The sequence below is a fragment of the Salmo salar genome, chromosome ssa01 (genome assembly GCF_905237065.1).
Source record: "Salmo salar chromosome ssa01, Ssal_v3.1, whole genome shotgun sequence".
NCBI classification, from domain to species: domain Eukaryota; kingdom Metazoa; phylum Chordata; class Actinopteri; order Salmoniformes; family Salmonidae; genus Salmo; species Salmo salar.
In genome coordinates this window covers 157,577,079-157,604,359 of record NC_059442.1, presented here as the reverse complement: position 1 = coordinate 157,604,359, position 27,281 = coordinate 157,577,079, and the positions used below count along the sequence as shown (strand labels likewise).

Below are 27,281 nucleotides of genomic sequence, written 5' to 3'. Positions count from 1 at the left end.
ATCACCAGTATGTAGATTCTAGTGCAAGCTTCAAGCATTGTTTTTAAATGGTTAGCATAAGCAAAATAAAAAAATGGTTACTTAGGCTTACCTGTAAAACTGACATTCCAAACACTGTGGCTGTACTCATTTGCGACAACTTTTAAATTCTGAGTTATCACCTTCCCTGATTCCTTGTTCTTTAGCCATTCACCTGCAAGCTTTGATGAGAAGAGAATTTGACCTTAATAGAAGAGATTAACTCTAAGAGACCATCATTAAAAACTGTTTTGTGACTCATTACTCACAAGTCTAAAATTTACCAAAATGTCAAACATCTTTGAAATGCTAGACTGACCATTCTTTTCAGTTGCCTACTAGAGGTCGACCGATTAATCGGAATGGCCGATTTCAAGTTTTCCTAACAATCGGTAATTGGTATTTTTTGCCACCGATTTGCCGATTCTATTTTTAATTTTTTATAAATATTTTTTAACTAGGCAAGTCAGTTAAGAACACACTCTTATTTTCAATGACGGCCTAGGAACGGTGGGTTAACTGCCTTGTTCAGGGGCAGAACGAGAGATTTTTATCTTGTCAGCTTGGGGATTCAATCTTGCAACCTTACGGTTAACTAGTCCAACGCTCAAACCACCTGCTTTACATTGCACTCCACGAGGAGCCTGCCTGTTACGCGAATGCAGTAAGAAGCCAAGGTAAGTTGCTAGCTAGCATTCAAGTTATCTTACAAAAAAACAATCAATCATAATCACTAGTTAACACATGGTTGATGATATTACTAGCTTATCTAGCCTGTCCTGCGTTGCATATAATCGATGCGGTGCGCATTCGCGAAAAAGGGCTGTCGTTGCTCCAACTTGTACCTAACCATAAACATCAATGTCTTAAAATCAATACACAAGTATATATTTTTAAACCTGCATATTTAGCTAAAAGAAATCCAGGTTAGCAGGCAATATTAACCATGTGAAATTGTGTCACTTCTCTTGCGTTCATTGCACGCAGAGTCAGGGTATATGCAACAGTTTGGGCCGCCTGGCTCGTTGCGAACTAATTTGCCAGAATTGTATGTAATTATGACATAACATTGAAGGTTGTGCAATGTAACAGGAATATTTAGACTTATGGATGCCACCCGTTACATAAAATACGGAACCGTTCCGTATTTCACTGAAAGAATAAACGTGATAGTTTCCGGATTCGACCATATTAATGACCTAAGGCTCGTGTTTCTGTGTGTTATGTTATAATTAAGTCTATGATTTGATAGAGCAGTCTGACTGAGCGATGGTAGGCACCAGCAGGCTCTTAAGCATTCATTCAAAACAGCACTTTCGTGCGTTTTGCCAGCAGCTCTTCGCAATGCATTGCGCTTTTTATGACTTCAAGCCTATCAACTCCCAAGATTAGGCTGGTGTAACCGATATGAAATGGCTAGCTAGACTTGGAGTAGTTCTTCCCCTTGCTCTACATGGGTAACGCTGCTTCGAGGGTGGCTGTTGTCGATCTGTTCCTGGTTCGAGCCCAGGTAGGAGCGAGGAGAGGGACGGAAGCTATACTGTTACACTGGCAATACGAAAGTGCCTATAAGAACATCCAAATAGTCAAAGGTATATGAAATACAAATCGTATAGAGAGAAATAGTCCTATAATTCCTATAATAACTACAACCTAAAACTTCTTACCTGGGAATATTGAAGACTCATGTTAAAAGGAACCACCAGCTTTCATATGTTCTCATGTTCTGAGCAAGGAACTTAAACGTTAGTTTTCTTACATGGCACATAAAGCACTTTTACTTTCTTCTCCAACACTTTGTTTTTGCATTATTTAAACCACATTGAACATGTTTCATTATTTATTTGATGCTAAATTGATTTTATTTATGTATTAAGTTAAAATAAGTGTTCATTCAGTATTGTTGTAATTGTCATTATTACAAATAAGTAAATAAAAATTGGCCGATTAATCGGTATTGGCTTTTTTGGGTCCTCCAATAATCGGTAATCGGCCGACCTCTATTGCCTACAGCCTAAATGCACCATAGCAGGACAAAATTCACACCTAAACGAGTTACACAATATATTTTGTAACAAATTGACTACTCACCTCCTCAAAAGTGTTGGTGAGAAGCAGGGGGTAAAAGGTCTTGTAGTATTCATCATAAGAGCTGAAGCTGAAGCCTACTTTTTTCAGCGGTAACTCACATACCTCAGAGGGTATACCAAACTGCTTGTAGTTACTGAACATATCAAAGGTCCATTTCAGGATGTGTTGAATGAGGTAGTTGGTATCAAATCTGAAGCCAACCTCTGGGTTGGGCATCTGACTTCGGAAAGGGGCGTCGGGCCTGGTGTAGGTCTTGGAGGTGGAGGGCTGGAGGGTGGAACCTATGTTGCTTTGCAGGATTGGGCGGAGGGGCTGGTCAGGTGCACGGGGGAGCTTTTGTTCAGGTCTGGATGGTGGTTGTTTTGGTGGTAGTTGTGGTGTGATGGGCTTGTATAAGAGTTGATTCAGAGGAAGAGACTGACCAACCTCTAGATGAGGTTGTGGTACGCAGTGTCTTTGTGCAGGCACAACTGGCCGGGCAGGCCTACCTCTTCCAGCAGGGGCAGAAGAAGCTGAAAATGGAGCATTGGCGGTCCTCTCCATCTCTTGCACCAAGGAGGCACTCCTGGAGCTTGAGGTTGCGTAGATCTTAGTCGTGGACGGCTTGGCCTTTTTAACCGACATAGGGGACATTCCTGGTTTCAGGAACAAGCGATCATCATCCTTAGTCAAGCTAGAGCGCGAGGGTGGCGGAGTAGCCGGTTTCTTAAAAGTCTGTGCGGCAAGTGGAGCCCCTTGCCCTTCGTCTGCCTGTTTAGGCCATGTGCAGTCTGAAGACCCTCCTTTTTCCTCAAAGGGTATCTGGCTGTCTGCGTCAATGTCCATGTCTATAGGGTCCCGCTGTGTGTAGAAGAACTCGTCTTCCTCCTCCATCTGCGAGCACATCTCCATTTCAGTTGGCTCCATTTGTGTGAGGTACATCCAGTCTGCATCAAAATCTTCACCTCCATTGCTTTTGGGGACTTGACCAGAAGGTCCAGGTGTGACATCATCATTCCTTTGAAAGTATGGAGAGATCTGCCTGTCCATGTTGGACAACACACTACTCACTGTATTGGAGGATGCTGGTTTGTTCTCATTGGCTCTTTGAGAGCTGTGATTGACCGTCAGCTGTTCATGACGGGCAGGTTCGAGCTGGGAACACTGCAAGTCCTCGTCTTCATCGTCCTCCTCTGTAACAAAACGGGGAGTTTGAATTTCATCAATCTTTTTCGGATTTCTCTTCATTGGCTCTGCCTTTGCAGAAATTCCGGCTCCCAATGCCTGCTTGCTCTGCCTGAAGAACTGGAACAGCTTATTGTTACTCCCTTTGACCACTCTCTTCTGAGGGAAGGTCACCTTCGACCTCTTGGTCTGTCGGGTAGGCTTCTTGGCCTGTGGGACATTGACGGTAGCGCCGTGGTGCCTCAGATCACCAACAGAATCACGTGATCCCTGGGAGAGATCAAAGGCCTTTCGCACCTTCTTCTTAAGGCCAAGCTTCTCAACTGTGGACACAGGCTCTGTGGCTTTTCTGACTCTTTTAGGAGGGACAATGGCTGGAGTTAATGACGTTTTGTGTGAGATGGCTGATGTGGTTAAGGAAGAGTGTGTCTCAGGTTCCAGTCTCTTTGAACGTACCGTTGAACTGCTTTTTCTCAATGGTGGTGTAACTGCATGGGGAGCATCCTTCACAGGCTCTTTGATTTGTTTTTCGACCACGGTAGGTTTCTTGCTCAGGCACTTGGAGGCCAATGGTTTTGCATCAACAAGAAGATTTCTTTTTTTGACAACAGTGGCCCGTTTGAGTCCTTGAGGTAGGGTCTTAGGCTTCTCAAGCTCCTTCTCAACCTGCTGACAGGCTCTTTGGATATCCTCGTCATAGATCGGTTGTGTATCACATTCCCAGCTTGATAAAGTCTCTCTTGTAGTTGGACTGACAGGGCTATCTTCTTTGGGATTTTCGGGTGGCATGTTACTTTCCGAATCTCTATTGGACCAGGCAGAGGCCATATCTTCCTGTGTTTCAAATTCAAACACCTGAGATTCACTCATGTCTCCATTGTAATCACGACAAGGACTAGGATTCTGGTCAGAGGCATCTGGTTCATTTTTTATTTGGGAGGTCTCAGAAAAACACTCAGTCCTTCTTGCTCTACCAACATCTAATGTAGCCTCATCATCAGATATAACAATTACATCTGAAGTTAACTTTGGTGGGGATTGTGGTCGGTCAAATTGTCTCGAGTTTCCTTTACTCCGATCTCGTGAGGATTTGGAGCCTTCTTTTCCTTGAAGATTACTTTTTAAAACAGAGAGGGGCACATTGTCCATGGATTCTTGGAGGCATGGAGGGTGTCTGCTAATGCCGTGGAGGTTGGATGCCTCCTCTCTACGGCTGGTCAACAGATTTTCAGGTTTCTCTTTACCGAATTCACTGAGCCCTACAGAGGGCCTTGCTCTCTCAGACTTGGATTTCTTGGTCATAAGCTGGCCGAGTCTGGATTTGATCACCTGTATTTTCTCTGGATCTGCCCTCAAGGAAGTTAAGTTGTCTTGGGTTGGTCTAGAATCATTAGTCGGCTCGACAAACTCCTCGTCGGGGTTTAGGGGCTCCTTTTTCAGCAACGCTAGGTCTATGTCCCACCCCTCTGAACTCCTTTAGAATCCCCACCACCAGATGTACTGCCTTCGACATCATCCCACAACCCTTCCCGTTTTATAGGAGGGTTGAATTCAGCTAAGCTGCTAGGTCCCGAGGGGTCCTTGCTTGACTGAAGTGGTGGTGTGGTTGGTGCCACAGGCCCTGCCTCAATGGCCAGCGGTTCAGGTGGAGAAGTACTTATGGTTGGCCTGTTCATCATCATCTTGACATAGTCCTTCAGACAGATCTGAAGCTCTTGAATCTCCGGCCTAATCAGCTTCCAATCCCTCTGTTGCCCTTCTCTGAGGTGCTTGTTCAGATGGTTCAGGAAGTGGTGGCACTTGCTGTTGGGGTTCAGCCTGGTCCCTTCCTTCAGCAGGGACCGGATGATATGCATGCATGCCTGTGGAACAGCCCTGCTAGTAGAGGCCTTTCGGGGCACACTGACCCTCAAGGAGGATGTGGAAGACACCGAGTGAGAAACTGGACCTTCCGAGGTATGGACGAAAGCGTCACCAGGCAGGGTGGCACATTTCACCAACACGCCCACCCACTTGGGAGCGCAGTAATAGAGCATATTCATGCGGCCAATCCCCAGGTGCAATTCGATGATATGGACCAGAATAAGAGTGAAGAACTCTGTGACCTTGTCACATATGCGAACCTGGGGCTTCGGGAGGTCTGTGCTGATCTCCCCACATAGGTAGTGGACAACCTCAGTAATGTATAGGACGCTGTGTTCGTCAAGGTCCATAACAGATTTCACAAAGGGGATGAACCAGAGAAATGTGCTGTCGTGCACACGCAATGCCTGTCCCACTTCTGAATGCAGGAGGTTGACCAAAGAACTCATATCCTCATAGACCACATTGCTATCCACACCACGTGAGCGTTTGCTTCCCTACAAAATAAAATAGTAATACATAACATGGTGTTACATAAGATAAGAGAAATGCATAGGAAGTTAACATACCTTCTACCAACTCAATGTATTTTGTAATATGACATTTAATAAAACCATGTGTCACACCTGGAGTGGCTCCATCAAACTAAAGGCCACTGCACACAGATGTACCCTACATGTTTAACTCAGGTTGGGTTATTCATTTTTCATTCCTATTAAAGACAGCTCGCAATAAATAACCTCAACACTGTCCCTGACTAGTGGACGCTCTTGACTGGTAGCACATGAAACAAGCTTTGAATCCTTCTGTAATAAAGATGAGGGAGAATAGCTTGAGAAGAGCTTGTTAAAGCGGTTTGTTGTTCCGCATCGTGCTTTTTACTCTAAAGGTCATGTTTTGGGAAAGCTTTAAGTGCGAAACCCTAACCACAGATGTGCATAGAGGAATTAGGTACAACTAATAATATACAAATGCAACAGATGGGTGTTATTACCTTGCTCACTTTGGTGTTACTGTCATATACCATCTGACTGCAGGTCACCATGTCATCATCATATGTAGTTTCCGTTTTAACACGTGATCTACGGAGCAAAAGAAGAATAGTATCAACTATATGCTTAACTTGGAAGAAATAACAATATGAAAGAATTAATGGCAAGATAAAGAGTGACACGTACATCATGGTTTGTTGTCTGATGCTCTCGAGCTCTGCAGAGTAGCTAGGGCTTTGTGTGATGGCCTGGAAGGCTTGGGATGGCTCAATCTGACCCCAAAACCTGGAGCCCAAACAATCCAAGATCACCATAAAACATTGCAAGACTGGCCAGAAGGGATCCATCTCGTTGGATGGTTCTTCATCTGGGGAAATAAACGTTAACATATTACTAGCTATGTCATTTAGGAAGGTTCATTTTTATCTGTGTTGGACTATGGTTAAGCACTGGTACATACTTGTGTACATGGCAGTGGTTGGGCTACTCCCTACATATCTTTGCTCCCAACTAACATCACAATCCCACAGCCTATGCTCACAGTCAGGGCTCTTTCCCAGTTCCTAGGGCAAGGGCTGAAATGTGGGAGAACAAAAACAAACCAAAAAAATCCTATAACATTCTCTGGTCTTGGAACGAACTACTAAAGACTAACAAAATGGAGAGGGTATCGCTGTCAGTGTTTAAAAGCCCTGATAGAAAATGTAATTGACCATAGCAATTATTTTGAATGTATTGTATGTACATGCAGACTTCTTCCTACTGACCGCTTGCCAGGTCCCTATTGCAAAAAAGGTTTCTAACCATTAAGGTCTTTTCCTGGTTAAATTAAAGGTTGCATTTATTACTCTCAAAGAGGAAACTGAAGGCAGCAAATTAGCTCTACTGACCAACATCATGTTCATTTGGCACAACTGAAATAGAAAAACATTTTAAGATGGGCAGAAGATATAAAGCAGCTATTCCTTTACCCTTCAAGGAATTAAGGATACAGAGCAGTATGTTGGCCTGTTTTTCTGGCCCCAGGAACAGGGAGTCCATAGCCTGGGCATCCAGCTGTGTCAGAAGCATACAGATACCTGGGGGTGGGGAGAGGGCATAAAATGATGCTTAACATTGACTGCGTTGCTCATTAACAAGTTCTCTATTCACATTCTGTACCGTTTACTCTGTTGCTCAATCAAATCTATACTGAACAAAACACATGTAAAGTGTTGGTCCCACATTTCATGAAATCTCACCTAAAATTTTCCTTACGCACAAAAATCTTAATTCTCAAATTTCGTACACAGACTTGTTTACATCCCTGTTAGTGAGCATTTCTCCTTCCCCAAGATAATCCATCCGCCTGACAGGTGTGGCTACTTAAAAAGCATGATCATTACACAGGTGCACTTTGTGCTAGGAACAATAAAAGGACACTAAAATGTAGTTGTCACAACCCAATGACCCAGATTCCTCAAGTTGAGGGAGCATGCAATTGTCATCCTGACTGCATGAATGTCCACCAGAGCTGTTGCCCGAGAACGTAATTTTAATTTCTCTACCTAACTCAGCAAAAATAGAAACGTCCTCTCACTGTCAACTAAGTTTATTTTCAGAAAACTTAACATGTAAATATTTGTATGAACATAAGATTAAACAGACAAAAACTGAACAAGTTCCACAAACATGTGACTAACAGAAATGGAATAAGTCCCTGAACAAAAGTAACAGTCAGTATCTGGTGTGGCCACCAGCTGCATTAAGTCCTGCCGTGCATCTCCGCCTCAAGGACTGCACCAGATGTGCCAGTTCTTGCATTGAGAGGTTACCCCACTCTTCCACCAAGGCACCTGCAAGTTCCCAGACATTTCTGGGGGGGGGCTAGCCCTCACCCTCCAATCCAACAGGTCCCAGACGTGCTCAATGGGATTGAAATGCAGGCTCGTCGCTGGCCATGACAGAACACTGACATTACTGTCTTGCAGGAAATCTCGCACAGAACGAGCAGTATGGCTGGCAGCATTGTCATGCTGAAGGGTCATGTCAGGATGAGCCTGCAGGAAGGGTACCACGAGGGAGGAGGATGTCTTCCCTGTAACGCACAGCGTTGAGATTGCCTGCAATGACAACAAGCTCAGTCCGATGATGCTATGACACATCGCCCCACACCATGACAGACCCTCCACCTCCAAATCGACCCCACTCCAGAGTACAGGCCTCGGTGTAACGCTCATTCCTTCGACAAACGCAAATCGGACCATCACCCCTGGTGAGACAAAACCGTGACTTGTCAGTTACGAGCACTTTTTGCCAGTCCTGCCTGGTCCAGCGACAGTGGGTTTGTGCCTATAGGTAACTGTGTGGCCGGTGATGTCTAGTGAGGACCTGACTTACAACAGGCCTACAAGCCCTCAGTCCAGCCTCTCTCAGCCTATTGCGGACAGTCTGAGCACTGATGGAGGGATTGTGCGTTCCTGGTGTAACTCGGGCAGTTGTTGCCATCGTGTACCTGTAACGGAGGTGCGATGTTCCGATCCTGTGCAGGTGTTGTTACACGTGGTCTGCCACTGCGAGGACAATCAGCTGTCCGTCCTGCCTCCCTACAGTATGCCTAAGGCACGTTCACGCAGATGAGCAGGGACCCTGGGCATCTTTCTTTTGGTGTTTTTACGAGTCAGTAGAAAAGTCTCTTTAGTGTCCTAAGTTTTCATAACTGTGACCTCAATTGTCTACCGTCTGTAAGTTGTTAGTGTCTTAACCTCGCTGGGCTGGGGGGCAGTATTTTCACATTCGGATGAAAAGCTGCCCAGAGTAAACTGCCTGCTACTCAGGCCCAGAAGCTAAAGATAAGCATATTATTAGTAGATTTGGATAGAAAACACCCTAAAGTTTCTAAAACTGTTTGAATGATGTCTGTGTGTATAACAGAACTCATACGGCAGGCGAAAACCTGGGAAAAATCCAACCAGGAAGTGGGAAATCTGAGGTTTGTAGTTTTTCAAGCGATTGCCTATCCCATATACAGTGTAAATTTGGTCAGATTGCACTTCCTAAGGCTTCCACTAGATGTCAGTCTTTAGAACGTTTTTTCAGGCTTCTATTGTGAAAGGAGAGCGAATAAGAGCTGTTTGAACCAGTGGTCTGGCTGAAAGCCTTTAGTTGAGGCACGCGCACGGCCGTGAGCACGAGCTCCGTTCCCTTTCATTTCTAAAGACAAAGTAATTGTCCGGTTGGAATATTAATGATAAAAACATCATAAAGATTGAATCTATACATCGTTTGACATGTTTCTACAAACTAATGGAACTTTGACTTTTCGTCTGGACTTAGCGCCCGCGCCGTTTGCATTTGGAATAGTTAACTAAATGTGAACAAAAAGGAGGTATTTTGACAAAGATTAACTTTATCGAACAAAACAAACATTTATTGTGGAACTGGGATTCCTGGGAGTGCATTCCGATGAAGATCAAAGTGAATATTTATAACGCTATTTCTGACTTTTACTGATTCCGCAACATGGCGGGTATCTGTATGGCTTCTTTTGGTGGCTGAGCGCTGTACTCAAGATTATTGCATGGTGTGCTTTCACTGTAAAGCTTTTTTGAACTCTGACACAGCGTTTGCATTAACCTGTTATGGCTAGGGGGCAGTATTTTCACGGCTGGATAAAAAACGTACCCGATTTAATCTGGTTACTACTCCTGCCCAGTAACTAGAATATGCATATAATTATTGGCTTTGGATAGAAAACACCCTAAAGTTTCTAAACCTGTTTGAATGGTGTCTGTGAGTATAACAGAACTCATATGGCTGGCAAAAACCTGAGAAGATTTCATGCAGGAAGTGGCCTGTCTGACAAGGTGTCGTTCTTCTTGTCTCTGTTTATTGAAGAGTGAGGATCTTAGCTGTCCCGTGACACTTCCTACGGCTGCCATAGGCTCTCAGAAGGCGGCAAAACGCTGAATCGTGGCTTTGCAGGCTCTGGCTGAAACAAAGTAGCGTGTTTGGGTAGTGGCTGGTTACAGTACTGTGAGACTCAGGCTCGTGCCCGCGTCGACCGAAAGCTTTGTTTTCTTTCCTCTGTTTAGCTAAATGGACATTCCCGGTCGGAATATTATCGCTTTTTTACGAGAAAAATTGCATAAAAATGGATTTTAAACAGCGGTTGACATGCTTCGAAGTACGGTAATGGAATATTTAGATTTTTTTTGTCACGAATTGCGCCATGCGCGCGACCCTTCTTTACCATTTCGGATAGTGTCTGGGACGCACGAACAAAACGCCGCTATTCGGATATAACAATGGATTATTTTGGACCAAACCAACATTTGTTATTGAAGTAGCAGTCCTGGGAGTGCATTCTGACGAAGACAACAAAAGGTAATCAAACTTTTATAATAGTAAATCTGATATTGGTGAGTGCTAAACTTGCCGGGTGTCTAAATAGCTAGCCCGTGATGGCTGGGCTATGTACTTAGAATATTGCAAAATGTGCTTTCACCAAAAAGCTATTTTAAAATCGGACATATCGAGTGCATAGAGGAGTTCTGTATCTATAATTCTTAAAATAATTGTTATGCTTTTTGTGAACGTTTATCGTGAGTAATTTAGTAAATTGTTAGCAAATTCCCCGGAAATTAGCGGGGGGTATGCTAGTTCTGAACGTCACATGCTAATGTAAAAAGCTGGTTTTTGATATAAATATGAACTTGATTGAACATAACATGCATGTATTGTATAACATAATGTCCTAGGATTGTCATCTGATGAAGATCAAAGGTTAGTGCTGCATTTAGCTGTCTTCTGGGTTTTTGTGACATTATATGCTAGCTTGAAAAATGGGTGTCTGATTATTTCTGGCTTGGTACTCTGCTGACAATCTAATGTTTTGCTTTCGCTGTAAAGACTTTTTGAAATCGGACAGTGTGGTTAGATAAAGGAGAGTCTTGTCTTTAAAATGCTGTGAAATAGTCATATGTTTGAAAAATTGAAGTTTTTGTATTTTTGAGGAATTTGTAATTCGCGCCACGCCTATCATTGGATATTGGAGCAGGTGTTGCGCTAGCGGAACGTCTAGATGTAAGAAGTTTATCTTTACTTGTATCTTTCATCAGCGTTCATGAAGAGTATTTCTGTAAATTGATGTGGCTCTCTGCAAAATCACCGGATGTTTTGGAAGCAAAACATTACTGAAGATAACACGCCGATGTAAACAGATATTTGGATATAAATATGAACTTCATCGAACAAAACATACATGTATTGTGTAACATTAAGTCCTATGAGTGCCATCTGATCAAAGGTTAGTGATTAATGTTCTCCATTTCTGCTTTTTGTGACTCCTCTCTTTGGCTGGAAAATGGCTGTGTTTTTTTGTGACAAGGCGCTGACCTAACAATCGCATGGTATGCTTTCGATCCCGTTAAAGATAAACTTCTCCTTAATGCAACCGCTGAGTCAGATTTCAAAAAAGCTTTACAGTGAAAGCACACCATGCAATAATCTGAGTTTTAGAGACTTTGGCAGTAGGTTCAACCAGCCTCACAGCCGCAGACCAAATGTAACCGCGCCAGCCCAGGACCTCCACATCTGACTTCTTCACCTGCGGGATCGTCTGAGACCAGCCACCCGGACAGCTGATCAAATCTAATGTATTTATATAGCCCTTCTTACATCAGCTGATATCTCAAAGTGCTGTACAGAAACCCAGCCTAAAACCCCAAACAGCAAGCAATGCAGGTGTAGAAGCACGGTGGCTAGGAAAAACTCCCTAGAAAGGCCAAAACCTAGGAAGAAACCTAGAGAGGAACCAGGCTATGAGGGGTGGCCAGTCCTCTTCTGGCTGTGCCGGGTGGAGATTATAACAGCACATAGCCAAGATGTTCGAATGTTCATAAATGACCAGCATGGTCAAATAATAATCACAGTAGTTGTCGAGAGTGCAACAGGTCAGCACCTCAGGAGTAAATGTCAGTTGGCTTTTCATGACGAAACTGTGGGTTTGCACAAACAAAGAATTTCTGCACAAACTGTCAGAAACCTTCTCATGGAAGTTTAAATTATACCGGGCAGGTGGCAGACAGCGTCAAAGGCATCATGTGAGTGAGCGGTTTGCTGATGTCAACATTGTAAGCAGAGTGCCTCATAGTTGCGGTGGGGTTATGGTATGGCAATTTGACTGAACAGAGATACCGTGATGAAATCCTGAGGCCCATTGTCGTGCCATTCATCCGCCGCCATCACCTCATGTTTCAGCATGATAATGCACAGCCCCCATGTCGCAAGGATCTGAAACACAATTCCTGAAAGCTGAAAACGTCCCAATTCTTCCATGGCCTGCATACTCAGACATGTCACCCATCAAGCATGTTTGGGATGTTCTGGATCAACGTGTATGACGTGTTCCAGTTGCCACCAATATCCATCAACTTCACACAGCCACTGAAGAGGGGGGGACAACATTCCACAGGGCATAATCAACAGCCTGATCCACTACTCGAAGGAGATGTGTCGCGCTGCTTGAGGCAAATGGTGGTCACACCAGATACTGAATGATTCTGATCCACACCCCTACTTTTTTTTAAAGGTATCTGAGACCAACAGATGGATATCTGTATTCCCAGTCATGTGAAATTCATAGAGTAAGGCCTAATTTATTTATTTCAATTGACTGATTCCTTATATGAACTGTAATAGTAAAATCTTTTGCGTTAACCTCTGGGCCAGTGGGACGCTTGCGTCCCACCTACTCAACAGCCAGTGTAATCCCGTGGAGCGATATTCAAATACCTTAGAAATGCTATTACTTCAATTTCTCAAACATATGACTATTTTACACCATTTCAAAGACAAGACTCTCGTTAATCTAACCACACTGTCCGATTGCAAAAAGGCTTTACAACGAAAGCAAAACATTAGATTATGTCAGCAGAGTACCAAGCCAGAAATAATCAGACACCCATTTTTCAAGCTAGCATATAATGTCACATAAACCCAAACCACAGCTAAATGCAGCACTAACCTTTGATGATCTTCATCAGATGACAATCCTAGGACATTATGTTATACAATACATGCATGTTTTGTTCAATCAAGTTCATATTTATATCAAAAAACAGCTTTTTACATTAGCATGTGACTAACATGTGACTAGCATTCCCACCGAACACTTCCGGTGAATTTACTAAATTACTCATGATAAACGTTCACAAAACACATAATTATTTTAAGAATTATAGATACAGAACTCCTTTATGCACTCGCTATGTCCGATTTTAAAATAGCTTTTCGGTGAAAGCACATTTTGCAATATTCTGAGTAGATAGCCCGGCCATCACAGGCTAGCTATTTTGACACCCACCAAGTGTGGTAGTCACCAAACTCCGATTTACTATTAGAAAAGTTTGATTACCTTTGCTGTTCTTCGTCAGAATGCACTCCCAGGACTTCTACTTCAATAACAAATGTTGGTTTGGTCCCAAATAATCCACAGTTATATCCAAATAGCGGCGTTTTGTTCGTGCGTTCAAGACACTATCCGAAGGGTAAAGAAGGGTGACGCGCCCGACGCGTTTCGTGACAAAACAATTCTAAATATTCCATTACCGTACTTCGAAGCATGTCAACCGCTGTTTAAAATCAATTTTTATGCAATTTTTCTCGTAAAAAAGCGATACTATGCCGACAGGGAAACCCTGTTTTAGTTCAAAGACATGGGGTCGCCTCGTGCACGCGCCTCAGTCTCATTGTACTCTGATCGACCACTATCAAAATGGGCTAATGTTTTTCAGCCAGGGCCTGCAAAGCCACCATTCATCTTTCTGGCGCCTTCTGAGAGCCTATGGGGGCGTTAGAAAATGTCACGTTATGCCAGAGATCCCCTGTTTTGGTTAGAGATGATCAAGAAGGCCATGAAATGGTCAGAGAGAGCGATCCTGTTTGGAATCTTCTCAGGTTTTGGCCTGCCAAATGAGTTCTGTTATACTCACAGACACCATTCAAACAGTTTTAGAAACTTCAGGGTGTTTTCTATCCAAATCAAACAATTATATGCATATTCTAGTTACTGGGCAGGAGTAGTAACCAGATTAAATCAGGTACGTTTTTTATCCGGCCGTGCAAATACTGCCCCCTATCCCAAACAGGTTAATATGTTTTTTTCAGTGTATAAAACACTGATGTGGATCATATAACTGGAATAGTTGTTTGCACTTCAGAAATGGTTAACTTAACATCGAGCATTTATCAGTTGTTTCACAAAATACATACACTCTTGGAGAAAGGTCTGGAAGACCCCCAAATGTGAACACAGGGCAAAGAAACATACCCAACCAGTAGTTTTTGGCATTTTTGGAATCGTAAAGATGCGGTTGCAGCAAGGTCATCTTAGTTGTCGGATCATAGGAGGTATCCATGTCTGGGAAGTTCTGGGGGATTCTCAGCTCGACAATGTAGAACATGCAGGTGAAGATGTCCTGAAGGTCATAAAAGTCGTCTCGGTCCACCTTCCCTAAAGACCTTGCAGCACCAATTGCCCACCGCCTAACCTGAAAGAATAAATAACAGCAGAAGTTATGACCGTAGAGACTTAGAGAAGCTTTTGTGACCATGTCAGACAGACGAGAGCCTTAAGCTCTTTAGCAAATATAAAGACGTGTTAGATAAACAAAATGTATATATTTTTGGTTTTATTACCATCGAACCTTAAAAGTCCACATTTGTTTTTTGTAACAATTCAGCAAGTAAGTTATTACCGTCTCGTTGGGGTGGACGAGGAGGAGGTAGATCCCTGGATCTTTAGAACACACCCGGAAGGAGTTATATTCCTCCATCTTACAAATTGCCTCAACACACATTTCACCTGGAAAAGAGAACACCTGATGAATTTAAAGCCACCAAGAGCACAGTCCAGGACTTAATCAAGCATGCTTCATTCCTAAATTTGGTTTGGGGGCATTTATAGGGAATCCATCACCTATATTGAAATGAAAGTACTCACTCAATTCAGGGGATGCCAGTAGGTAGGGGTATTTGAGGACCTCTGACAGGGGAACTCCAAGACGGTCCTCGTACACTGCGGGGCTGATGTTGGACACTCCGATTTCCCGGCCGTCCTCTTCTACATAGCTGAGGTCCTGAGCCGGCTGTGCGTCTTTTGCTGCATGAGAAAACAAGTTCAGGAGCCTGGACGTCTCCAACTCCCATAGCCTCTGTGTAGGAGAGAGTTTTTTGGGAGGGGGTTAAGGAGTGAGGGGGGAGAAAGAGCAAGAGAGATTAAATGGGTTGTGTTGAGGAAAGGAGTAGATAAAAACGTTGGGAAAGTATGTGGACACTGACTACAGCATTTTAAGTACGTGCCTTTTTTTGTGATCACACCTGCCTCTCCATATTGTGGCCTTATTTGAAAGCTCAGGTATGTGGATTAAATCAACCACAAACCATATAGAGGTTCCTCCTTTAAAAGTTGTAAGGGCTGCTGCAGAATTCTACGGCACATTATTTGTCAGCTAGTTTGACCACCAGAGGGCATCTTTGAGAAGCATTTGATAGTCTTCAATATTGGCATTACTAAAGAATTTAAAACCTTTTTTGGAAGAACATAGTATATAAGATTGATTACCACATTTTGCTTAATTTGATTAACATTCTCGCGTTTCTATTCCAAGAAAAAAGATATCCTCTGGGTTTCCGTTAGGATGGAACGGAAAGTATGGCGCTGTACAATGTGACGATCGGGAGTAGGCTACAGTACTAAGAGCATAAGCTTTATGTAGGTGCCGGGGATACATGACTGTGGGATCAACTTGATTATATATGAATATAAATTATATTTGAGATTTCATTTTCAAAAAAGAGTGAGCGATTGTAATTTGAATAAAGCGCAAAACATTTGTTTTTAGAGGGAGAGAAACATCCCTATGGGACTCCCAATCACAGTCTTGATGTGATCCATAATAACATTACTCCCCCCTCCACATGTTAAAGGTTACAAAAGTGTCAATTAGGGTATGAGATAGGGCTGGGCGATATGGACCAAAAGTCATATCCCGATATACACTGCTCAAAAAAATAAAGGGAACACTTAAACAACACAATGTAACTCCAAGTCAATCACACTTTTGTGAAATCAAACTGTCCACTTAAGAAGCAACACTGATTGAGAATACATTTCACATGCTGTTGTGCAAATGGAATAGACAACAGGTGGAAATTCTAGGCAATTAGCAAGACACCCCCAATAAAGGAGTGGTTCTGCAGGTGGTGACCACAGACCACTTCTCAGTTCCTATGCTTCCTGGCTGATGTTTTGGTCACTTTTGAATGCTGGCGGTGCTTTCACTCTAGTGGTAGCATGAGACGGAGTCTACAACCCACACAAGTGGCTCAGGTAGTGCAGCTCATCCAGGATGGCACATCAATGCGAGCTGTGGCAAGAAGGTTTGCTGTGTCTGTCAGCGTAGTGTCCAGAGCATGGAGGCGCTACCAGGAGACAGGCCAGTACATCAGGAGACGTGGAGGAGGCCGTAGGAGGGCAACAACCCAGCAGCAGGACCACTACCTCCGCCTTTGTGCAAGGAGGAGCAGGAGAAGCACTGCCAGAGCCCTGCAAAATGACCTCCAGCAGGCCACAAATGTGCATGTGTCTGCTCAAACGGTCAGAAACAGACTCCATGAGGGTGGTATGAGGGCCCGATGTCCACAGGTGGGGGTTGTGCTTACAGCCCAACACCGTGCAGGACGTTTGGCATTTGCCAGAGAACACCAAGATTGGCAAATTCGCCACTGGCACCCTGTGCTCTTCACAGATGAAAGCAGGTTCACACTGAGCACGTGACAGACGTGACAGCGTCTGAAGACGCCGTGGAGAACGTTCTGCTGCCTGCCACATCCTCCAGCATGACCGGTTTGGCGGTGGGTCAGTCATGGTGTGGGGTGGCATTTCATTGGGGGGCCGCACAGCCCTCCATGTGCTCGCCAGACTGCCATTAGGTACCGAGATGAGATCTTCAGACCCCTTGTGAGACCATATGCTGGTGCGGTTGGCCCTGGGTTCCTCCTAATGCAAGACAATGCTAGACCTCATGTGGCTGGAGTGTGTCAGCAGTTCCTGCAAGAGGAAGGCATTGATGCTATGGACTGGCCCGCCCGTTCCCCAGACCTGAATCCAATTGAGCACATCTGGGACATCATGTCTCGCTCCATCCACCAACGCCACGTTGCACCACAGACTGTCCAGGAGTTGGCAGATGCTTTAGTCCAGGTCTGGGAGGAGATCCATCAGGAGACCATCCGCCACCTCATCAGGAGCATGCCCAGGCGTTGTAGGGAGGTCATACAGGCACGTGGAGGCCACACACACACACTACTGAGCCTCATTTTGACTTGTTTTAAGGACATTACATCAAAGTTGGATCAGCCTGTAGTATGGTTTTCCACTTTAATTTTGAGTGTGACTCCAAATCCAGACCTCCATGGGTTGATAAATTGGATTTCCATTGATTATTTTTGTGTGATTTTGTTGTCAGCACATTCAACTATGTAAAGAAAAAAGTATTTAATAAGATTATTTCTTTCATTCAGATCTCGGATGTGTTGTTTAAGTGTTCACTTTATTTTTTTAGCAGTATATTTAGGCTGAATATCGATAAGATATATATCACAATATTTTTTCCGCAAAGTGAGAGCAAATGTTCAGTCAAAGTCAAAGCCAGATATGACATGTCTCAACTAGTTTTTATTGAAACCGGCTATTTCAGTGAACAGTTAAAATCAAATGAATAAATAATAAACAGGGCTCTTCACCTGGTTCAGATTAAATGCTCAGCTGTTCAAATAACAACATGTAAACATAAACACTGTATAACAACAGGAGTACCTTTTTTGAAATCAAAGCTCCATAAGGTGCACATTTAAATAAATAAAAATATCTTAAACAAAAATAGCCTATAAAATAAAATAGGCCTATCTTTTTCTGAAATAAATATTATATATATTTATGAGAAAAGTCAACTTTTTGTTTGACAACTTTAAATGGCTTATTAAAATCAAATTACAGATTTATTCTCCTTTCTAACAAATACACAGATGCAAATAACGAACATTACAAAATAATAAAATATGACAAACCCTAGTAAGGGCAGCAATTATATATAAATAAAGAACAAAATAAAGTGCTCAGTTTGAGAAAATGTTTTTTAAACATCAGCCTGAGATTACCATTTGCTTTTTGTTAACTCAATTTCTTATCTGAACAGCCTCAACCAGTTGCACAAGAAACAGACTATCAACTCAATAAACATTTTCCCCCTCTTTTTTTACTTTGATAAACAGTAATGCTGTCTTGAGGTAGACATTAGGCACACTGCGGGAAAATGAAGTTTGCAGTGAGCTTTGTTTCGGGGCTGGAGCTTTTTCGGGTTGTCGACGGCTTGCGGCTGGGGCTTCTGCAGCGCGCAGTTTCACACACTCTTCGTATTGCAGTTTGTGCTACTGTTTTAGGTGGTGAAAAAGATTTGTAGTGCTTCCACCCCTGGCTGTAACTTTTTTATGGCACTGCCTACATATAACGTGATTTTGTTGCTCATCTGATACTTTGAATCCGAACCATCTCCAAATTACTGAGCCAATGCTTTTTCTTTTACTAACCAATTCCTCCTCAAAACGCTCCGCAGACGCTGTTGCTTCCTCCATGTTTGTTGAAGTGTGTTCCTGCCCCTCCGCCCTGTGTGCATGAAAGAGGGGCGGGGAGAAGCGCAGAGCGCTCCGGGTCTGCAGCTTGCTTGGAGCAAGGATCCAAGCGCAAATTTGAAATATATCGATATATGCAAAATGGTCTAATTTCATATCACATTTTAAATATATCGATATATTTTTTATATCGATATATCGCCCAGCCCTAGTATGAGTTTAACCACAATATTTGTGGTATTATTTGTTCTGTCTTTTCTGGAAGATTAAACTGAAATTGCAACCCATCACAGCCGGTTGTGGTATATCCAACCTAAGTAAGAAATACATTTGAAGATAGATATACACACACAGTGGGGGAAAAAAGTATTTGATCCCCTGCTGATTTTGTACATTTGCCCACTGACAAAGAAAGGATCAGTCTATAATTTTAATGGTAGGTTTATTTGAACAGTGAGAGACAGAATAACAACAAAAACGCATGTCAAATTTTATAAAATTGATTTGCATTTTAATGAGGGAAATAAGTATCTGACCCCCTCTCAATCAGAAAGATTTCTGGCTCCCAGGTGTCTTTTATACAGGTAAGGAGCTGAGATTAAGAGCACACTCATAAAGGGAGTGCTCCTAACCGCAGCTTGTTACCTGTAAAAAAGACCTGTCCACAGAAGCAATCAATCAGATTCCAAACTCTCCAACATGGCCAAGACCAAAGAGCTCTCCAAGGATGTCAGGGACAAGTTGTAGACCTACACAATGCTGGAATGGGCTACAAGACCATCGCCAAGCAGCTTGGTGAGAAGGTGACAACATTTGGTGCGATTATTCGCAAATGGAAGAAACACAAAAGAACTGTCAATCTCCCTCGGCCTGGGGCTCCATGCAAGATCTCACCTCGTGGAGTTGCAATGATCATGAGAACGGTGAGAAATCAGCCCAGAAGTACACGGGAGGATCTTGTCAATGATCTCAAGGCAGCTGGGACCATAGTCACCAAGAAAACAATTGGTAACACACTACGCCGTGAAGGACTGAAATCCTGCAGCGCCCGCAAGGTCCCCCTGCTCAACAAAGCACATATACATGCTCGTCTGAAGTTTGCCAATGAACATCTGAATGATTCAGAGGACAACTGGTGAAAGTGTTGTGGTCAGATGAGACCAAAATGGAGCTCTTTGACATCAAATCGCCATGTTTGGAGGAGGAGGAATGCTGCCTATGACCCCAAGAACACCATCTCCACCGTCAAACATGGAGGTGGAAGCATTATGCTTTGGGGGTGTTTTTCTGCTAAGGGGACAGGACAACTTCACCACATCAAAGGGACGATGGACGGGGCCATGTACCGTCAAATCTTGGGTGAGAACCTCCTTCCCTCAGCCAGAGCATTGAAAATGGGTCGTGGATGGGTATTCCAGCATGACAATGACCCAAAACACACGGCCAAGGCAACAAAGGAGTGGCTCAAGAAGAAACACATTAAGGTCCTGGAGTGGCCTAGCCAGTCTCCAGACCTTAATCCCATAGAAAATCTGTGGAGGGAGCTGAAGGTTCGAGTTGCCAAACGTCAGCCTCGAAACCTTAATGACTTGGAGAAGATCTGCAAAGAGGAGTGGGACAAAATCCCTCCTGAGATGTGTGCAAACCTGGTGGCCAACTACAAGAAACATCTGACCTCTGTGATTGCCAGCAAGGGTTTTGCCACCAAGTACTAAGTCATGTTTTGCAGAGGGGTCAAATACTTATTTCCCTCATTAAAATGCAAATCAATTTATAACATTATTGACATGCATTTTTCTGGATTTTTTTGTTGTTATTCTTGTCGCTCACTGTTCAAATAAACCTACTATTAAAATTATAGACCGATCATTTCTTTGTAAGTGGGCAAACGTGCAAAATCAGCAGGGGATCAAATACTTTTTCCCCCCACTGTATATAAAAATATTAAATAAGGTATTTTTAGTTTTTGATGAATCATGAGTGATCCTAGGGTGACAACACATACATTCTAAGTGATTTCAATGGGTCTTTCTCCATTCTGTTTTATACTGTTCAATTCAACCAAAACAAATCAACACTTATCATTCCTGCATTTTCCGCAATCAATTGCAGTGGTGGAAAAAGCAAAAGTTTAATTAATTTCAAATTCCTTATATTAATCAAACCAGATGGCACCATTTTCTTTATATTTACAGCTAGCCAGGGGCACAGAACACTCAGAGAATTTACAAACAAAGCATTTGTGCTTAGTGAGTCCTCCAGATCAGAGGCAGTAGATGACCAGGGATGTTCTCTTGATAAGTGCGTGAACTGGACCATTTTCCTGTCCTGCAAAGCATTCAAAATGTTACGAGTACTTTTAAGTCTCAGTGAAAATGTATGGTGTAAAAAGTACAGTATTTTCCTTAGGAATGTGGTGAAGTAAAAGTAAAAGTTCACAAGTAAAAAAATAGTAAAGTTCAGATACCAAAAAAAATACTTCAGTAGTACTTCCAAGTATTTTTACACCACTGCTCAACTGAGAATTCCCACACTGCCACGTAGGACTGACTGCACTATATTGGCAAATAATCTAGCATTTATTTAACCAAATGTTGCAATTGCGATTTGACTTGCGAATTAGAGCAAAACTGTTGGAATCATGGAAATAGAATGACTATTCTAATTCTATAGTTAGAATATAATAGTGGGCACTTTGAATACAGTGTTGTAACTTTAATGGGTTACAGAGTTAAATGTTAACAGTTAATTCATGGAGCTGTATCTAAAGATATTTTCTTTACAGTTATTTACATATGTAATTGTATTAGAATTCGTGTGTTGGAGATTGAGAGGACTACATGCATATTTTGTTGTATTGGATTACGCTTTTGACTGCAAGTTCCAGAATGCCTTGCGACAGGAAGTAGAGAGAGAACGCGCCAGTTACGTACAAGTGACAAGTGATTATCCTGACTCTTGCTAGCAACTTTCTTATTGTTTTGTAGAATCTAAAGTTGTTAAATGTGACGTGAACAAGTAGTATTACTAAAAGAAGCTTTCATTTCAATTCCGACGTCCCGAGTCATTACTTTGAAGATAGTTATTCTATGTACAGTGTTGTTTGAGATGACAACAAATTAAAATGTCAGGGAGTTATTGTGACAGGGTACGAACTAGTGTTTATAAGTTTCTCCTAGGGGACCCTATAAGCTTTGGCTACATTTCATGTTCTCTCTTAGCTACGTCATGTAGCTAACATATTCTTGCTTTGCATATTCCGCTTAGATTTAGAAGATACTGTTGCACAAACAACATGCTGATTTAGGTCTACAACGTCACTGCTATTATCAGGCTGTATTAGCTCGCTACGCTTGCTCCTACTCAGCACATTAGCTATTAGCGGCTAACAATTAGTGTCTCAAGTTTCCTGGCAACTTGCTAAGAAAAGACAAACTAGCTGTTTGCTGATGTAAGAAACAAACTGATAGTGTCATTATAGAACACTAGTAGATTTATATTAAGAAGCAAAGTGAAAACAGCATTGTTATTATCAACATTGTTGCATGTGCTACATTGACCATGCAGACTGAACGCAAGTGTCTCGTGGTTGAGGAACATCAGATGCGCTCCTTCAGTGACAGGGGGCGTGGCTAGGTCAGTGTGGAAAGTGGCACGGAGAGAAAGAGCGGAGAGCGATGCCCCAAAGTGCGAATTAAACTATAAAAATTGACATTACACACATCATATCACATTTAACAAACCAAACATTCAAATACCGGTATAGAAGGTAAAGTAAAAACGCAAACCGGTCCCTGCATCAATACCGGTCTATCATAAAATACAGTATACCGCCCAGCCCTACCCTCCTAGGCAAGTCTATTGTCCTGCTAATAGCCATAATGGCGCTGTACAACGTGACTGTGTTTGAAAGAGTATTTTCCAGTAAAGCAACAACTTGTTAACCTTCATTAGCCTACTTTGTTCCAATATATGTCATTCAGTGATATTTATTCCCATAGTAATTCGTTATGGAGCCATAAGGAAATAAAGATCTGCATTGTTAACGATAATTTCTATTAACAAAAGCATAAATATGCTGATGAAGAAATACAGTACAGTACATGCTTTATCTGACATTTTGCGGTTGCATGAGGTCGTCTACACGCACTTTAAACATTTGGATAAAGCATTTTGAAGATAAACAAATGCAGGCGGCTTATTAGGCAACTGTGCAGTCTGACAAGTAAACACAGCCTACACTACAAACTGTAGTAAACGTAGGAAAGTGCCTAATTCCTTACATAAGGAAGATCAGGCCATGTCCAGACTTTCTCGGTGACCTCAAGTACTCATTAACCCCGTCTTTGATTCTTTTTCAGGTTGCATCAGTCATGGACAGAAACTTCTGAGACAATATTAATGATGAAGACCTGGAGGTTCACTGGTCCATCCCAGTTGGTATTCTGTGTCCATTCATGGCATCTCTTCGGTTACACATCCTTGGAATAGCAAAACGGTCCGCAAGAGCCCTTGCTGTGCCTGGTGAGCAGTTGGTCAAGTTCTGTTGTCAGAAGAGGAATGGAAATGTCAGGGTGAACCGACAACGTGACTAACACGCCAGGTATGTTGACTCTGCCTGTCGGAAATGGAGTTTCAGAGCTCACAGGTGTGCCTGGCATGGATTGTGACTCCATCTTGTTCCTTGCCCTCTTCAACGCGCCATTCTCCGCCAATGCATCAGCTTTCGCCCCTATCTCTGCCCTCAGATAATGTTACTCTTTCTGCTGCTCTGCCTTCAAGTACTTGATCTCGGTCTTCAAAGTTTGAATCTGAGCCATGTGCACCTTCATCAGATGAGCTAAATGGTACCGCCCTGAGCCCCCATCGATTACAGCAGCCAATGATAGAAATGGTAGATCAATCCAGCTCGGATTTAAGTATATATTTTGACTGACGCCTTTAGTGAGAGGTCTAATGCTCTAATATTTAATCATTTCTGCCCTCCGAATTCATGTCTAAGGGGCATTTTTCACGGCATTATTTGTTACATTGCACATTCAAACTAAAACAGACCGGCACTAAGAACAGTGGGAACGTTCACCTAGTCAGCGCCATTATTACTGCAATGGCCCTTAAAAATTTTGCTTTGTGCTACCCAGTGGGAAAGGGGTCCACCCCGTGTTATGGGACTTTTTAATCCCAATAATGCATTTAATCTTTAACTTTTTATGGATGGTGGCAGTATTGAGTCGCTTGGATAACTGACGTGCCCAGAGTAAACGGCCTCCTACTCACTCCCAGAAACTAAGATATGCATATTAATAGTAGATTTGCATAGAAAACACTGAAGTTTCTAAAACTGTTTGAATGATGTCTGTGAGTATAACAGAACTCATATGGCAGGCAAAAACCTGAGAAAAAAATCCAACCAGGAAGTGATTTGTAGTTCCATCTAATCCCTGTTCAAACTACAGTGTCTGTGGGGTCATTTTGCACTTCCTAAGGCTTCCATTGGCTGTCAACAGCCTTTAGAAACTTGTTTCATGCAGCTCCTGTTACTAGGCAGAAAATAGCAGCTCAATCTATCAGTGGACTGCCTGGGACCAGTGAGTTGTTTACTGTGCAGGCACGTTTGGCGCGCCGCTCCTTTTTCGTCTGTAATGAATACGCTATTGTCCGGTTGGAATATTATCGAGGTTTTATGTTAAAAAGACCCTAAGGATTGATTGTAAACATCGTTTGACATGTTTCTATGAACGGTAATGGAACCATTTGACTTTTTGTCTCTTGTTTTACACTCACGCGTTATGCCTTTGGATAGTGATCTGGACGCACGAACAAACGGAGGTATTTGGACATAAATATGGAGTATTTTGAACAAAAATAACATTTATTTTGGAAGTAGGAGTCCTGGTAGTGCATTCCGACCAAGATCAGCAAAGGTAAGGGAAGATTTAAAATACTAATTCTGAGTTTAGTTGACTCCAGAACTTTGCTGGTATCTGTATAGCTTGCTTTGATGGTTGAGCTCTGTACTCAGAATATTGAAAAATGTGCTTTCTCCGAAAAGCTATTTTCAAATCTGACACAGCGGTTGCATTGAGTAGTAGTATATGTATAATTCTTTCAATAACTGTTGTAAATTTTATCAACGTTTATAATGAGTATTTTTGTAAATTGATGTGCTCATTCAACAGAAGTTTTGGTGGGAATACATTTTCTGAACATCACGCGCCAATGTAAAATGGGGTTTATGGATATAAATATTAACTTTATCGAACAAAACATACATGTATTTTGTAACATTGAGTACTGGGAGTGTCATCTGATGAAGAGCAAAGGTTAGTAATTCATTTTAGCTGCATTTCTGGTTTTTGTGACGCCTCTCCTTGCTTGGAAAATGGCTGTGTGGTTTTTCTTGTTTAGGTGCTGTCCTAACAATCTAATGTTTTGCTTTCGCCGTAAAGCCTTTTTGAAATCAGACACTGTGGTTAGATTAAGGAGAATATTATCTTTAAAATGGTGTATAATACTTGTATGTTTGAGAAATTTTAATTATGAGATAGTTGTTTTGAATTTGCCGCCGTGCACTTTCACTGGCAGTCGTCATATCGATCCCACTAACGGGATTCAAGCCATAAGAAGTTAACCAATTCAACGAGGTTTGTAAGACACTTGATTCACTAATAATTGGGCAAAGTCAAAGATTTTATAAAAAAGATTCAAAGATCTTTATTCATGAGAGCTCTAAAGTAAAAAATTAGGGCTCCTCAAACAACCAGTACTTTTCCACTAACTACAAAGAACCATAAAAGTTGTTACATTCTTCAAGGCTTTCACCTCCCCTCCCCCCGTTGGGACCCTCTTGGTTTGAAACCCTAATGTTTTTCTATTATCTACTCTACAACTTCTCTGTTTACATCCCTACTAAAGAATATAACCTCAGCATTTCACTACTACCAGATCTACCCCTATCCTGGTTTTATCTTCTCATAATTATCAAACTTTTCCCCCTACCCTACAATTTCAGAGTGGAACAATTAAGTCATTATCCTAACACATACAAATTATTCTAAAACACCCCCACCCTCCTCCTCCCTTCCCCATGGGCTAGGTCCGTCTTCTGTGCGCGTCCGCCCGTTCCGTGCCTCCTGCACACGTGCCTTGAACCTCGTGCACCTACCCCTATCTCAGTGGATAAAGCTGGAGAACTGCAAGGCAATGCCATTGTGCACCACTCGGGAGCTATGACCAAAATATATTGTCCTGCTAGAAACGTTGTTTGCAGAATTCACAGCCTGCTACACTTGTGAAAAAGGTTGGTAATATATCTGTGAGAATATGTAAGGTAAGGGGCTTTTATATCATTCTAAATTAATTAATAGCTTTGTTATAAAAATTACAATATTTTGGAGATGTTTTCAAATAACGTAAAGTGAGCGGGAAAAAGCCCATTCTTGAACATGGGGTGAGACATTGTTACTAATTTGTAAATAAAGCCAGTTTGTTACATATAATAATTTCTGTTTTTAGAGGGAGAGAACCAGCATCTGTAGCAACACAGTTTGTACTGCGATGCAGTGCCTTAGACCACTGCGCCACTCGGGTGCTGTACAACGTGACCGGTCAGGTGTCTAATGGAACATCATCGTTCCATGGCTCTTGTTCGGTCAGATCTCCCTCCAGAAGACTCAAAACACTTTGTAAAGGCTGGTGACATCTAGTGGAAGCAATAGGAAGTGCCAAAATATTCCTCAGCCCCTGTGTTTTTCAATGGGATAGGTTTAAAGTCAATACAACACATCAGGTATCCACTTCCTGTCAGAAAATGTCTCAGGGTTTTGCCTGCCAAATGAGTTCTGTTATACTCACAGACACCATTCAAACAGTTTTAGAAACTTTAGGGTGTTTTCTATCCATATGTAATAAGTATATGCATATTCTAGTTACTGGGTAGGAGTGGTAACCAGATTAAATCGGGTATGTTTTTTATCCAGCCGTGTCAATACTGCCCCCTAGCCATAACAGGTTAACAAGAAATTTGTGGAGTGTTCAAAAACGACTTTTAATGTCTCCAACCTAAGTGTATGTAAACTTCCGACTTCAACTGTACATAGAGGTCGACCAATTAAAAATCTGCATTTTTGGACGGCGATTACATTGCATTCCACGAGAACTGCGTGGCAGGCTGACCACCTGTTACGCGAGTGCAGCAAGGAGCCAAGGTAAGTTGCTAGCTAGCATTAAACTTCTTCTTAAAAAAAATTTTGCAAATAAAAAAATACAAAAATCTATCTTCACATAATCACTAGTTTACCTAGTAAAATCAACCATGTGTAGTTAACCTGTTATGGATAGGGGGCAGTATTTTCACGGCCGGATTAAAAAACGTACCCGATTTAATCTGTTTATTACTCCTGCCCATAAACTAGAATATGCATATAATTGTTTGATTTGGATAGAAAACACCCTAAAGTTTCTAAAACTGTTTGAATGATG

General features: G+C 42.3%; 1 protein-coding gene across 1 annotated transcript in view; it reads right to left on the bottom strand.

Annotated features, from left to right (window-relative positions):
* Positions 1-27,281, bottom strand: part of setx (senataxin) — a 68,823-nt gene that overhangs the window by 34,307 nt on the left and 7,235 nt on the right. Inside the window, 9 exon segments of the mRNA XM_045693042.1 lie at positions 92-200; positions 2,110-4,732; positions 4,735-5,633; positions 6,131-6,218; positions 6,315-6,495; positions 7,100-7,207; positions 14,440-14,659; positions 14,867-14,973; positions 15,112-15,322. Coding sequence (XP_045548998.1) covers positions 92-200; positions 2,110-4,732; positions 4,735-5,633; positions 6,131-6,218; positions 6,315-6,495; positions 7,100-7,207; positions 14,440-14,659; positions 14,867-14,973; positions 15,112-15,322 — 4,546 coding nt within the window.